Below are 14,391 nucleotides of genomic sequence, written 5' to 3'. Positions count from 1 at the left end.
TTCCTCCATCATGCATTTTTCTTTAAGTCTTTGTGTATTTCTTTTCTTCATTATCTCCTTTTTTTTTGTGCCCCTCTTAACTTTCATTTTATCTTCATTCCTTGTGTCCTTCCCCGTTTCTTGACATGCCTATTTCTTTCTTTAATTCTTTCACTTCCTTATGCCGTACCTCAGTTTGCTCTTTGCATACTTTCTTTCTTGTTTTCTTCCTCCCTTCATTCCTTCTGTTCTTTCTTGCTTCCTTATGTCCTTCCTTACTTTCTTCCTCTCTCATTGTCTTCCGTTCCTTCTTGTGTCCTTGTGTTCCTCTTTTCTTAATTGTTCTTTTCGTTCTTGTACCCTACCTCAATTACTCCTGTTGTTTTCTTTCTTTCTTTCTTTCTTTCTTTCTTTCTTTCTTTCTTTCTTTCTTTGACTACTGTGGATATATCTGCCTTTCGTTTTTTTAAATGGGCATAAAATACTTTGAAAACTCAATTTGGGAAACCTCTGGCATTTTCACATGAAAAATTGATAAGAACCTAGTAATCAAAATTCGTTGCTGTCTACTTATCCATCTGCTTTATGTAAAATGCCTACAGGTTCTCAGTGGGATTAGGATCTTCTGACATTTGAGCCACTTTGTTATACTTTTACCTTGTAACGCTGTGCTGAAACATGCAGGAATCTACAGACCCATTCTATAAATTAGAATAATATTGAAAGGTTCATTTTATTCAGTGACTCAATTCACTAATTAATTACACACAGACTGATGTTTTCAAGTCTTCATTTCTCTTAATTATGATGATTTTCTGCTTACAGCTAATGAAACACAACATTTATATTAGAATATTACATCAGTCCAATAAAAAACATTTTTAATACAGAAATGTGAGCCTAATGAAAAGTATGTTTAATACCTGCTCAAAGGTTTTTGTTTTTTTAAAGATACTTTTAATTTGACAAATAAGCCTCATCAGAACACATATTCTAATTTACTGAAAGAAAGAAAAATAAAACAAATAGATTGAATAAGAATAAAATGAGAAGGAATCCTGTATAATTTTATTGACTAAGGTCCTGTTGCTCACTTTTAAGACACAGTTTTATCAATAGATCAATATCTCTAAAGATGAGAAGAAAATCTGAGGCCTAAGTTATTCAAAAAATCTGCCCTAAAGTTGTGACCTGCATTTGATGTGTTGTGTGTATTTCTTTGTCTTGTTTCAGAAGAGCAAATTGATGTTTAAACGTTTGGACGCCTCTACCCTGCCCGAGGACATTCTGTCCAACACCAACCCACTGCCAATCATGGCTCACAGCGCAGGTTCAGCCCTGTGAGTCTGCAAATGTTTACAAAACATATGTATTCATGGTGCGATGCTGCATATGTTTTTTTACTGAATTTGTTTTGCTTTATTTCTGTCTCCCTCACAGAACCAGAGGGGGTTTTGTGGCTTTGAGTCCTATCTCACCCCAGGAGCTATTTTTGCAGCCCATAAGCTCCGACATCGATGCCGGTCAACAGCAAAATGTGGTGAGACAGGACAGATGCAACTACCATGACCACTTTTTATTATATTAGATTAATTTGACATAAACATTTATTTGCCATTAAAATTGCTTTAAATATCATATTCAAGGAAAACGGCAGAATGTAATTTTATTTAATTTCTTTTTTTGGGTGAAAATATTTTTGGGATATATGGTCACTAATTTTTCAGTGCCCTGCAGAGCACTGCATCGCTGCTGTTTGTGCTCCTGTTTCTTAGTCCTGAACAGGTTGGAATATAGGAGGCAGATTGTCCCACTGTTGGTGTGTTGCTGAGTCTTTATTGTCTAGTTGTACTGGTGTACACTGCCTCAAATGATATCAAATAATTCTGAAGTACATCCATGTAAGTGTGCAGAGGAATGCATATTGGCCCCTAGACAGATGTCGTCTTGCTTTTAGGACTTGATCATGCATGACTTATTGCCCTTACAAACTAAAACATGCTATGCCTTGCAAAAATAATAAATAGTCCTTCAACTTTGTCACATTCTGTCACTTTACAAACAAAGCTTTTAATGTGTTTCATTGGGTTTTTGAGTGACAGAGGTGAGTTCAGACTGTTAAAAACTATGATGCATAGTTTTTTTTTAAAAGTCTAAAACGTGTGGCATTCATTTTTATTCAGGCCTCTTTACTCTGATATCCCTAAATGAGATCCAGTGCATAATTGTCTTCAGACTTCACCTAATTTGTAAATAGAGTCCACCTGTATGTAATTTGATCACAGAGTGAAAGTTGTGGAAAGGTTTAAAGCAGCTACGAACCTACCAAGACATTGCTTTTTACCTAAAATGACAAAATGGGAGAGGAGAGGATTACTCAGAGAGACAGCCAAGAGGCCCATAGTAGCAACGGAGGGGCTGCAGAGATCCAAAACTCAGATCATCGAGGAGAAAGGTGTTATTGCCAAGTAGGGGACAAACAATTGGAAAAATGGTGCTCCGGTCAGATGAGACCAAAACTGAGCTATTTGACCTACATACAAAATGCAGCCTGTGTCAGAAAACATGTAGTACATCACCTTAAACACATCATCCCCACTGAGAAACGTGGTGGCAGCGGGATCATGCGGTGGCAATGCTTTTCATGAGCAGGGACAACTGAAGCTGGTCAGAGTTGATTAGAAGATGGATTTCAGGGCAATCCAGAAGGAAAATTTGTTAAGGGCTGCAAAAGGCTTGGGAAGCAGCTTCAACCAGTAAAAAAAAAAACTGAACCTGGAGGCAGAGCTACACTGGAATGGTTTGGATTAAAACATTTTAGGTTAAGAATGGTCCCAGGCAAAATCCAGCCCTAAATCTAAAAAAAAAACTTCAGCAAGACTTCAGTTCTGTGAGCTAAGTTGGTTTTCACAGATGCTAGATGGAGACTGAAAAATTCAATTAATATATGGATTTATTTGGCAAAATAGAATAGGCAAAATATTCACTGTGTAGATCTGCAATGCTTCCCAGTGTAATTGCAGCGAAAGATGATTCTGGAAAGTATTGACTCAGGGAGCTGAAAAACATTTATGCCATACTTCTTTCTTGGCCCACTTCACAGTTATGCTGTTGGTCTACTACATAAATTCCAATGATCTTTGTAGTTGTAATGTGACAAAAGTTACACGTACATCAATACTTTTGCCTCATACTGGATACTCTGTCTATCTCTGTACATTCTTCTTCATTCTGTGCTTCTCTTACAGCCTCACATGCTCATTTTTCGCTCTCCTCACTAACGTCTAACTTGTTGTTAGTTATTAAGCTGTTTGTATTTGGCTGAAATGGCTTCTATTTGGATTGTGGTTGAGGTGGGCCTCAGTGATTAAAGGTTTCATCTGCCCTTCTCTCTATTGGACTTGGCCTCTGTATAGGAGAGGCCCTGCTAGGAGGGTGGGGGTGGGGGTGGTAAACCTGATTGGTGCTCTTTCTTTCCTTGCCCTCCTGTCTAATTTCTGTACTCACGTAGGTGGGCGAGTGCATTTGGGGGATTGAAGCCCCAATGGAGCTTCCACTTGCGAGAGGCCTTTGTGTGCGGGCCTCCTCTATGCCCCGTCTGGCTGTAGAGTCGCAGGTACACACAATCTTCCATGACATGGCTCCCTGGCTGGATCTTGCGGGCTTCGATGGCTGCATGGGCTGTTAAGCCAAAGTGCTCAGGTTTTTTCTCTATGTGCACGGTTTGTTTGTTTTGAATTCAGAAGAGTTTGGTTGTAGCATTTGCTGCTTTCAGAAGTTGACTGAGGTTCAGTAAACTTTCAGGGTATCATCCATGAATGCTGATGGCTCAACTTGTTTTGACTTTCATCCCTAAAACAGAGAACAAGCTAAACCAAAGGATGCTCTGCACTTTTGCACTGATAAATGCATGAAAACTTACTCCTTACTGTTTTTACTGTTCTAAATTCTGAGAATGGAAACTGATATTTTCTTTTTCTACCATTGTTTTTGTTTGTGGTCACATATTTAAGCAGGAAGAGGCCTCAAGTGGCTCCATGAAGCGTTCAGTTTCCACAGTTGCAGATCAACGTGTAAACGGTCTCTGGGAGGATGAGGAGAAAAGCCCTGAGAGAGTCTATCGACCTCGACACAAAAGTTACAAGGCTGCTGGTTAGTCATTTTATTAATATTCTTTATTATGTTGCATCCATTGTTGCAAGTTCCTGTCAAAGTTGTGAGCACAAACTTTTAAGATTTAGAAATGGCATTTAAGCAACTGAATACTGGCCACTCGTGTTTTACACTTGAGCCACATTCACCCAATGTACTCAGAATCACATTCATACACCAATAAGCAGATTGGTAGGCAACTCTGTGTTTTGCCCAAAGACACGACATGTGGCAGGAGGAAGCTGGAGTTTAACTTTCGTTTTTACAACATGACTACTCTTACCACTGAGCCACAATCACCCCTAATCACATCATCTGTTCTCTAATAAAAAGTGGTGTGATTGAAAGGTGCTTCAACATTCAATAACTAACCCAAGAAAAGTTAATAAGACAACAGGGTAAACCATAGAGGGGAAAGGAGGGTTATTGCCTGTAAATAATGGAGGAGGGTCTGTTATTTATATGAAATTAAGTGAAGGTATTATTAATCAATTAATCAGGGTATATTTAACAATCAATTAAACAATCTATTTCCCAATCTGATCAAATCTTTGACCTTTGCTTGGAACTATTAATTATTATGCCTTAATAAAAAGGAGATCATTTATATCTTAGCACTATTATTTATTTTTAATCTGAGAGAAAAACATTAAGTCCGGAAACTTGGAGAAAATCTCCATAAACTACCAATTCAATCAAAGTAAACCAAAACTAACAAGACATATAAGGCCAAATAAAAAAACAATGTATTTCTAAAAACGAGAAAAAAATGGACTCTGAGGTTATGATGGGGCGTTCAGTAATCTTGTTTAATAAAGGATTAGGTTAGGATTATTCAATATGCCTAATTAAGTTTTTGAGGAAATCATGTGTGAAAGATCTCTGCTTTTATCTGATTCCCATCATATCTAAGAGCAGAGGGTGGAGGAAAAGGTTTAAATTTATTCACCTCAAGATCAGCAGAGTAACACAGAATTATCCAACCTCATGTCCATGGAAACATCCTTTCCTGCTTTTAGGATGTCAGGCTCATTTCAGATTTCTCTGCCCCTGTTGAAGGAGTCTTGGCCCTTTACCCTGACAACCAGCCTGGGTTGCTCTAATAGCAGGAAAAAGGTGTCCAACAGACTTGGTTATATGGACTGAATGATTTTAATGCTAGTACAGACCCTGTCTCAATATTTTAGCTGTTAAGTTTAATGTTTCTTGCCCCTTTTAGTTACAGGAGGTTCCCCAGTCGATGAAAAAAGAACAGACTTTGGAGTCTCACAAAAAAATATTGTCTCTGAGAAAGGCTTGCAGAAACAAAGGTTTTGTTGCAGGTAGACTGTGTTGTTAAAAATAAAAACAAAACAAAGGACTTTCAACAGTCGTGCTACACTCAGATGATCACAATGGACTGCATGACAAGATATCTTGATAAGAGTGGAGCTTCACACACCTCACATGTTCTTCTCTGTTCTTCTTCTGACATGTCATTAAGTTTTAAAGTTTAAACTTTTGAAGTCCTTCTCATTTTACAGGATTTTCTGACACATCTAGAATGTTGCACTAGTAAAAAGGAGATATGAGCTGGAAATAATTTATGCATTAGGAGAAATTCAGTGTCATGTGTTGGCGCAGATGTGTAACCTTGGGGTGATAACCTTCAATTAAACCTTATCATGGATGGAGATATTTCAACACAAAATCCCCCCAAACATCCTCCAAGGATTTTGAAATTATCAAATTAACACTTTATAATATGTCATCATAAAAATTTAGAATGTTTAAAAAAAAATGTAAGCATAAATTCGCAATCATTTACGGATAGGATATTCATTTAGGAGTGTAACACAATACTTATTTATAATCAAAGCTACACAGCAATAATTCAGCTGTCTAGATTTCTCAAATAGAACACAAAGACAAAGCAGACCACCCTCTGGATTACTTGTGTATATCAAGCAATTGTTGTATTACTCACTGTGAAAACATACACTCCCTACAAACTGAAATTATAACTAACAGTATGGATGGACCTGGGGAGAAAAAGAAAACTTTTAGAGTCACATGTTTGATAGTAGCATACACTCATTTTATATCATATATTGGGCAATAAACGTGTCAGCACTAACTCAAATACCAAAGCTGTATGAGTTAAGTATGCAGTCTTTGGTGTTTGTTTTATATATATTTTAACTAGTTGGGAAATGTGATATTGGAATCAAAATTGGAGGGAAAAATAACATTCACCATTTCATCACATGGCTGCACAGTGGTGCAGTTGGTAGCACTGTTGCCTTGCAGCAAGAAGGTCCTGGGTTTGATTCCTGGCCTGGGGTCTTTCTGCATGGAGTCTTTCTGCATGGAGTTTGCATGTGGGTTCTCACTGGGTACTCTGGCTTCTTCCCACAGTCCAAAGACATGCCTCTTAGGTTGATTGGTCACTCTCAATTGTACTTAGGTGTATGAATGATGCTTGGTTGTTTGTGTATTGCCCTGCGATGGACTGGCGACCTGTCCAGGGTGTATCTTGCCCATAGACTGCTGGGGATAGGCACCAGCTCCCCCGTGACCCACTATGGAATAAGTGGTAGAAAATGACTGACCATTTCATCACCAGTCACCTTTAGCTTAGTTAATATTGTTCAATATGATATAGAGTGGTGACAATAGAGTAATAATAAGGTGAGGATAATGCATATTTCAGTCTTATAATTGTTATTTAAAATTATGCATATTTATTTTGTGTTTTCCTTCTTTCCCGGTGCTTCCCAGTGTCCCGGTCTGAGCATAAGGAGCGTGGCCGGTCTAAGGAGCGTTGCCACCTGTTGTCTCCAGACACTTCTCGTTGTAACTCGGAAGACAGAAGCCTGCAGCCCTCACGTTCTTCCAGCGTAGAGCGAACTCTTCCCCAGGATAAACGGGTGGGTAAAACATACTCACCTATACACCAAATACCTAAATAAGGTAAAAAAAAATAAAATAACAAATCTTATCTCGCTTCTTTAGCATGTTGCCTTGTATCTTGACATTCTGCTGAAAATGATAAAACAGCAACAGTGGTGCATTCCTTTCAGCCTTCTTGTTGTTTGCTAAAAGTCCTGCTCTCTCTCGCTCTCTTACAACCTGAATGAAATACAAACATGCCTTGACATGCAGTTTCCTTTTAAAAAGCTCTTTACATTTCTGTGCTTCCTTTGGCTTGATTTTTAAACAGAATAGCTAACTCTGAATGTTTGTCCATTAATAACCACTTCAACACCAAAAAGCGTTGCTGTTACTGCGACCTGGTTGCGCTTAGGTATTACTGATCAGAAAAAGATTGGACTTTTTTGGTTCCGACTGGTTAGGGCCTGAAGATTGTCTGATTCTGAGCATAAACCGTTTTGTCTGTGCTTATTTACTCATGACAACACAGTGCAGTATGGAAGTACGCACACCATTGGAACTTTCCCCATTTTGTCACGTAAAAACAAAATACAATTTATTGGATTTTTTTTTTTGCACAAAGATGATGCAAAAGATTGTCATTGTTGGTCTTCATTGAATTTTATTTTGGGAAATGAGACTTAAGGGGGTTAAACACCAACTCATGTCACCAAGTAACACACAGTTTGTTTTTGTTTTTTTATTGTACGCCATAAATCATTTTCTTTTAACTTCACAATTATCCACTACTTTTGTCGGTATATCAGATTTTGAAAGACACTGTAAATTGATGTGAGTGAAAGGTCAAGAGCAGTGACTAGATTGACTTTGATTGTATATTCTTTTATTTCAGGGTAACAGCTCAGACAGCCCAGTACCCTCCACCTCGGAGTCCAGCACACCTAGTGGCCGACGACCTCTCTCACAAACCCCAACCCGATCTCGTCCTCACATCACCTATTCCCCACTCGTGTGTCGCACACAAGCCTCCGTAGGAGAGGATGACGATGAACAAGGCAGCCCAGAGACCCTGAGGCGGGGCAAGGCATGCTGGGAGACCCAAGAAGGAGCTGCGGGTGAGAGGGGGAGTCAGCTTGACATAAACGCATCCCCACCTCGACGCTACCCCTCAGAGCCTTTCCTGACATCACAAGAGGACGACCACAGCCCGGACCCCTCTGGTCCCATGGAGACGTTGACCTTTGAGGCAGCTGTGGCCTGCAGCCTGGGACGCTCAAACACCATTGGCTCGGCCCACCCACGCTGGCGGACCGGCTGGCAGGTCCCCAATGGACACTTTAGAAAGCGTCTGATGCAGACGCCCTCTGCTGCAGGCTGCGACCCCCTCAGTGACACAGAGGAGGATGACAGGTGCTAGGGACGGGACACACAGCATGGGCGAGGACATCAGCTCCCAAAGTGAAATATGTCTTTTTTTGCATCGTCAGGGTTGTGAGCCCTCTGGATGTTGGGCAAAAACCCAAAATGAGAAAGACCCTAGCACTTCCTGAAACTGTAGATGCCAACTTACAAAGAACACTGACAATCAATAAGGTCTATTTCCTGACTTCTACTTGATGATACAGAGTAATAATGCATCTCAAGTTGTCACTGAGTACCGAAAATAACTGAAAAGAAAGGACCAGGTCATGCCATTAGTGTCAATAGGTATTTTCATTTCTGAAGATGTTTTCAAAAGATTCTGTGTTGCTCTAAAAGGTATTTGTGGGGTGCGTGAATATGTAACTATGTTTTGTAAATAAGTTATGATCATCTCACCATTGCCACCTATTAGAACAGGTCAATGCAAAACGCCATCATAAAGAGGCAATCTGATACTTTTCCAGGCAATGAGATATTAATAATAAAAGAAACACTAATAATGCTGGATTTTTTTACTGTATGAATGAATGTGCAGAGGTCAACTGTCTAATTTCCCCTCTTCGTTTTTCTTTTTGGTATTAAACATTGTAAGTTCACAGATCTGGGCTATGGTTAAAGTAATAGAATATCATAGAAAGATTAATTTGTGATTCAACCTGATATTATTATCATTAAATCATGCAATCATCAAACCTCAGACCTTTAAAGGTCATTTATACATCATGTATTTTTATTTGTTAATCCCTTTGAACCTTTGGGCCAAAAGGTTATTTGTGGGAGAAAACTAACACTGCAGATCACGTAGAGCAGAAATTTGCCAGGGTGAAAAATGATGGTGGCAGCCTCATGCTATGGGGATGCCTTTCTTCAATTTCTGAGCAATGAAACATCTCAGAGTGAAGTTTTACCACATAATAATAAAATGACTGATCCCCTTCATCTATCATTTTGAACACTACATGAAGACTGCGGAACGTGAAAAATAGAAAATTCACATGTACACATGACACATTTTGTTTCAAAGATTCAACATTACTCTTATACATTTGCAAATGATGTACAGAGAAATATGCTGTTAATAACATTTAAAAAAGGGAAAAAATAATAGTCTTTGCTGACAAGCTTTGAAGCTTGTCAGCAAAAGTTGGAATCTTTGGAAATATTCATATTAAGGTCATGTATTGTTTTATTTGCCAGACAAATAGGTGAAATTATTGAAGCTCACTTAACCAAAAGATTTGTTCTTTAAGTTCCAGGAATGCAAATACTCTGTGGGTTTGTAGGTGTACAATAGCTGTATTTACAAGTAAAGGTGTCCCCAAGTGACCATTGTTACCTGAAGTCTTCTCTTGTCATTTCTCCTCCTTTATTAAGTCAAATAACATGAGACATTTTTTCTTCTCATTATGTTTATGTTATTGCATTTGGCCGATGAGGAAGAGGAATGCATTATAGTTTTGAATAATAGTAAAGATAAAGAAGAAGACCCAGCTTTATAGACCAAGACTTTGTGCACAAAGAAGGAATTACACTTCAGTTTCACACAGACAATAAGTATAAATATATAAAAACTTAAGAGAAAATAAAAGATACAAGGAACAATATGTACATGTAAATGTACATCCCATTCTTTTTTATAAAGGCAGGTTGTGGTAGTGCAAATATACTTATTTTGTTTCACAGTGGAGTAGCTGAATACTCATTACTGAACAGACATTATTAAGGGACTGAGCTTGTGTTCCACTCCAGGACAGCTGGAGGTGGTATTAAAGCTGTAACAAAAAGCTATTAAAGAAAGGAATTCAGCATTTAAACAAGTTAAAAGTCATCACACAATTTAAAAGCTCATATACTATAAAAAAAAGAATGCAAGCAGTTGTAAGGAAAACAATAAGAATGGCAAAGAAAGAATATTAGACCAAACAATGTTCAATCAGATGTTTAAGGAACGACTAGGAAAATAAATAGCATTAGTAAGAAATCAGAAAGCCCAGTAATAAAATATAAAAACATTGTAACAATAAATAATCTAGATAAAGCAGATTTAGTAGTTCAAAAATTGATGAAAACACAGCTAAACCAACATATGTAGCTTTGGCATGATTGGCAATATAAAAGCTAAATATGCAGGATTTTTGTCCAACTATCTTACCCAGACCTTCCACCTTGGCTTTTTATGAATCCATTTGTCGGTTTATCCTTGCATAAATTATTTAAAAGTAAGAAAAAGCATGATCCAGAATGATTTTTGTTCAAAAATATTTTAATAAACAATTTTCTTATAAACTTGTATTATTTACTGATGGCTAAAAAAAAAATAGAACCAGTGCAGTATACATCACATACCACAATATAGGAATGAAGAAAAGAACTACAGATAATTTATCAGTATATACAGTAGAACTTGTTGCAATACTCTTGATTTTAAATTAGATTGAAGAACAGAATGGTCAAACGTATATGATTCTTTCCAAATGAACATTAACTTTATTAAACATTAAATGAAACAAATCAACAAGGAAATATCTCATTGATTAGATTTATCGTATTTTGTACAAACTTCACCCCAAAAAAGGTAACAGTAGAATTTTTGTGGATTCCAGCGCATGTGGGAGTGAAGAAAAACAAAGATGCAGACATTCTTGCCAAACAGTCATTGCAATCTAAAAACAAAGTACTTCAGATTCCTTTGAGTAAGGAAAATGCAAAACAAATATTAATAATAAATGTTCAAAAGATTTGGCAGGAATATTGGGATATAAATGATATAGAAAGACACTTGTACAGCATTCAGAGATTTGCAGGACATGCGAGGAAAACAGGAAAAAGTAGAAAACAAGAGTCAGCATAATACTGGATATTATAATGTGACAACTGTGGGGAGGATGAAACCAAAGAACATGTTATATAGGAATGTCACAAATATGAGCATGTAAAAAAGATATATGAGGAGAGAATGGACATATTGCAAATACATTTAGGGTGGCAAACATATACAAATTATTATTTGATTTGAAAAAGATGAAAATAATTAAGAGAATTTGATGGCAAAGTGCAGTGACGTGGTTGCCCATTCTCTATAGTTTATACGTACACATGAATTATCGTTAAGGTTGTTCCAAGATGGCAACGAGACCAGACCTACATTAATGTGAGAGCCACAACTATCTGCACAACTAACTCAGGAAGATGTTCATTGTCACCACCAATCATTAGGGCAACAAAGAAAACTGTGAATAATATCCCCGTCAAAGATTTCAAGCAATTTGATATATCTATAACACTACAGAAGCTAGTTATATCGACCCAAACCCACTAGCTAGGAGCTAAACGGCATCTCGTCTAATGTGAAAAATGGCCAAACCGAAGAACTCTAACTTAGTTCAACTCGAAGACACGGAGACCGAAACGACAAAAGAGAAAAGAACTGTTAAAGAAATGCATTCTTACGCTTGTCCGATTGGGAATAATGATGAATGTAATTCGACACCCAACACACCACCCAAACAGAAAGCGAAGAAAGCTAGGAATGAGCCGACAACTCAACATGATGAAACGACGTTATCAGAGCTACAGAACACCATAATCACAGCAGTCATTGAGAAGATGAATGAAAGAGCAGACAAAACTGACAAGGCTGTACATTATAACACTGCCCAAATTAATGACTTAAAAAAGTCACTGGAATTCTGCCACCGAGAAATAACAGATCTGAAAAACAAAATACCACACTACAAGAAAGCTGCAAGGTCCTGGATCAAAACGTATCTGAGCTGGAGATCAGAATTAATGACACGGATCATTATAACCGCCGACTTAACCTACGACTGTATGGTGTCCCTGAAGACCATAAAGACAATAATATTAAAAAAAACTGTCCCAAGATATATGTCAAGGTGTGCTGCCAGAGACCGAAGTAGGAATGGTGCTTTCAGCAATGGACGTCGTCCATCGGATCGGCAGTCCTCGACAACGTGATGGGAAAACCAAAGCTCTTCCGCGACCGGTGATCATCAGATTCCAGACCAGAATGGATGGAAGGGGTCCAAGAACACCAGCTACCTCAAACACAACAAGCTCAGTTTTAAAGAAGACCTGACTGCTGCAGATAAAGAAATCCGAGGCAAGCTGTGACCAGCGGTGGAGGAAGCCAGGAAGGTGGACCACAAAGCATATTTTGTTAAAAATAGAGCTTTTCTTGAGGGGAAAGAAATTAAAATACGATCAAGGAAAATAGTTTTGCATTGTGCTCTTGATAAGATAAAACCTCCATTCTAATCTGAAAAGGATGAGGTGACAGATATACAAAAACATAAATAGACAATAAACAATAATCAGTTACTTGCTAACTTGTACAGCTGAGCTATAGTTTTTTGTTATCATTTAGTCTACCATTGTTCGTGTTTGCTTATGTCTATCTCTATTTGCTCTGTTAATGCCAGGGGTTTTAGGAACCAACTTAAAAGAAAAGCTTTTTTTTTTTATACTGCCTTAACAAGAATGCAGATTTTTATTTTATTCAGGAGACCCATGCTATAGAAACGGACGTGATGCTCTGGAAAAGTCAGTGGGGTCAACAGATATGGTTTTCTTTTGGTAACAACCAATCAGCAGGTGTAGCTATTCTACTAGGCAAATTTAAAGGGACAGTTCTAAAACAAGCAGCAGATCCTGAAGGCCGATGGCTAATACTTTTGACTGAAACTGTTCAATCGCATTTTTTAATCATCAGTACATATTGTCTACAATAATAAACAACAAAACAAACAGTTGTTTTCTACCTTAGAAGAAAATATTTAACAATTTTTACTTCCACTCCCCACTGCTAAAATCATATGGGGAGGTGACTTTAATACAGTGATGAATGATAACTTGGACAGATGGCCTCCTAGGAACCAGACTTCAACTGAATTACATTTTATCTGTGACAGATCAGGAATAATTGATATCTGGAGATTCAGACATTTAGACAAAATCTCCTACACATGGAACAACAAAGACAGGACTCAATAGTCACGCATAGATTTATAAACAGATCACAAAGCTATCACAATTAAAATAGATGTAAACACTAACAGACAGGGTCAGAAAAAAGATTACTGGAAACTGAATAACTCCTTATTAAAAAATGAAGAATTCAAATTTGAAGTATCTAGACTAATTAATAAATACTGGATTCAAGCAACTCTAACCAATTGTTTTGGTAAAAACTGGGAACTGTTTAAATTAGATATTAGAAATATGGCAATTAGAATAAGTAAAAAATTTGCTCAAAAGAAAAAAGAAAAATAATCTCAAATAATTTGTTATATTTTAAGAATATCAGAGAAAGGCAGTATTTCTGAAGAAGACTCAGAGAAACTTTCAACATTACAACTAGAACTCGATAAGCTCTATGAGGACAAAGCCAGGGAAGCATTTGTGAGATCCAGAAGGAAATGGTTAGAACAAGGAGAAAAGTGCTCCAAATATTTTTTTAATTTAGAAAAGAGAAACTTCAACCAATCATTTATTGGTAATCCAAACTTTAGAAACCCTATAATACTTGGTAACGTGGAGGTCAGTAAAAAGGTTTGTTCCAACAAACTAATAAGCACATGTATACAGGTTACTTTACTTCTTTGTGGATTTTTTTTTTTGGTCTTCTGTATTTGGGGAAATTAACAAGAAGTAAATTTGGTTAAATAGGGAGAAATTTTGCATAACTAATAAAGTTAAGGAGGTTACATATAAAATTATTCATAATATATATCCTGTTAAAAAAAAACACTGGAAAGATTTAAACTTAATATTGAGTACTCTTGTACATTCTGTGAACAACATATGGAGACAATTTCTCATTTATTTTATCGATGTACTCATGCAATGACATTCTGGGTAGAGGTACAACAACTTATAAGACTGAAAACTGGACAAACCATTCAACTTACAGAAAAAGAAATTATACTATGTTTTAATGATAAG

At 37.2% G+C, this 14,391-nt stretch overlaps 1 protein-coding gene across 8 annotated transcripts in view; it reads left to right on the top strand.

Moving 5' to 3' along the window:
- Window positions 1–9,768, top strand: part of LOC124869796 (voltage-dependent R-type calcium channel subunit alpha-1E-like) — a 101,854-nt gene extending 92,086 nt beyond the window's left edge. For 5 of the 8 annotated variants that reach the window (XM_047367927.1, XM_047367929.1, XM_047367926.1 and 2 more), the window contains 6 exons: window positions 1,213–1,319; window positions 1,420–1,519; window positions 3,491–3,595; window positions 3,993–4,131; window positions 6,892–7,040; window positions 7,898–9,768. In XM_047367927.1, the coding sequence (XP_047223883.1) occupies window positions 1,213–1,319; window positions 1,420–1,519; window positions 3,491–3,595; window positions 3,993–4,131; window positions 6,892–7,040; window positions 7,898–8,422 (1,125 nt within the window). In that variant the 3' untranslated portion in view covers window positions 8,423–9,768. The remainder of the gene's footprint in view (window positions 1–1,212; window positions 1,320–1,419; window positions 1,520–3,490; window positions 3,596–3,992; window positions 4,132–6,891; window positions 7,041–7,897) is intronic. The other 3 variants (XM_047367928.1, XM_047367932.1, XM_047367931.1) reach the window with 3 other exon arrangements.
- The last annotated feature ends 4,623 nt before the right edge of the window (window positions 9,769–14,391 follow it).

Source organism: Girardinichthys multiradiatus, chromosome 6, assembly GCF_021462225.1.
Source record: "Girardinichthys multiradiatus isolate DD_20200921_A chromosome 6, DD_fGirMul_XY1, whole genome shotgun sequence".
In the NCBI taxonomy this organism is placed as follows: Eukaryota; Metazoa; Chordata; class Actinopteri; order Cyprinodontiformes; family Goodeidae; genus Girardinichthys; species Girardinichthys multiradiatus.
This window is presented reverse-complemented; position numbering and strand designations above follow the sequence as displayed.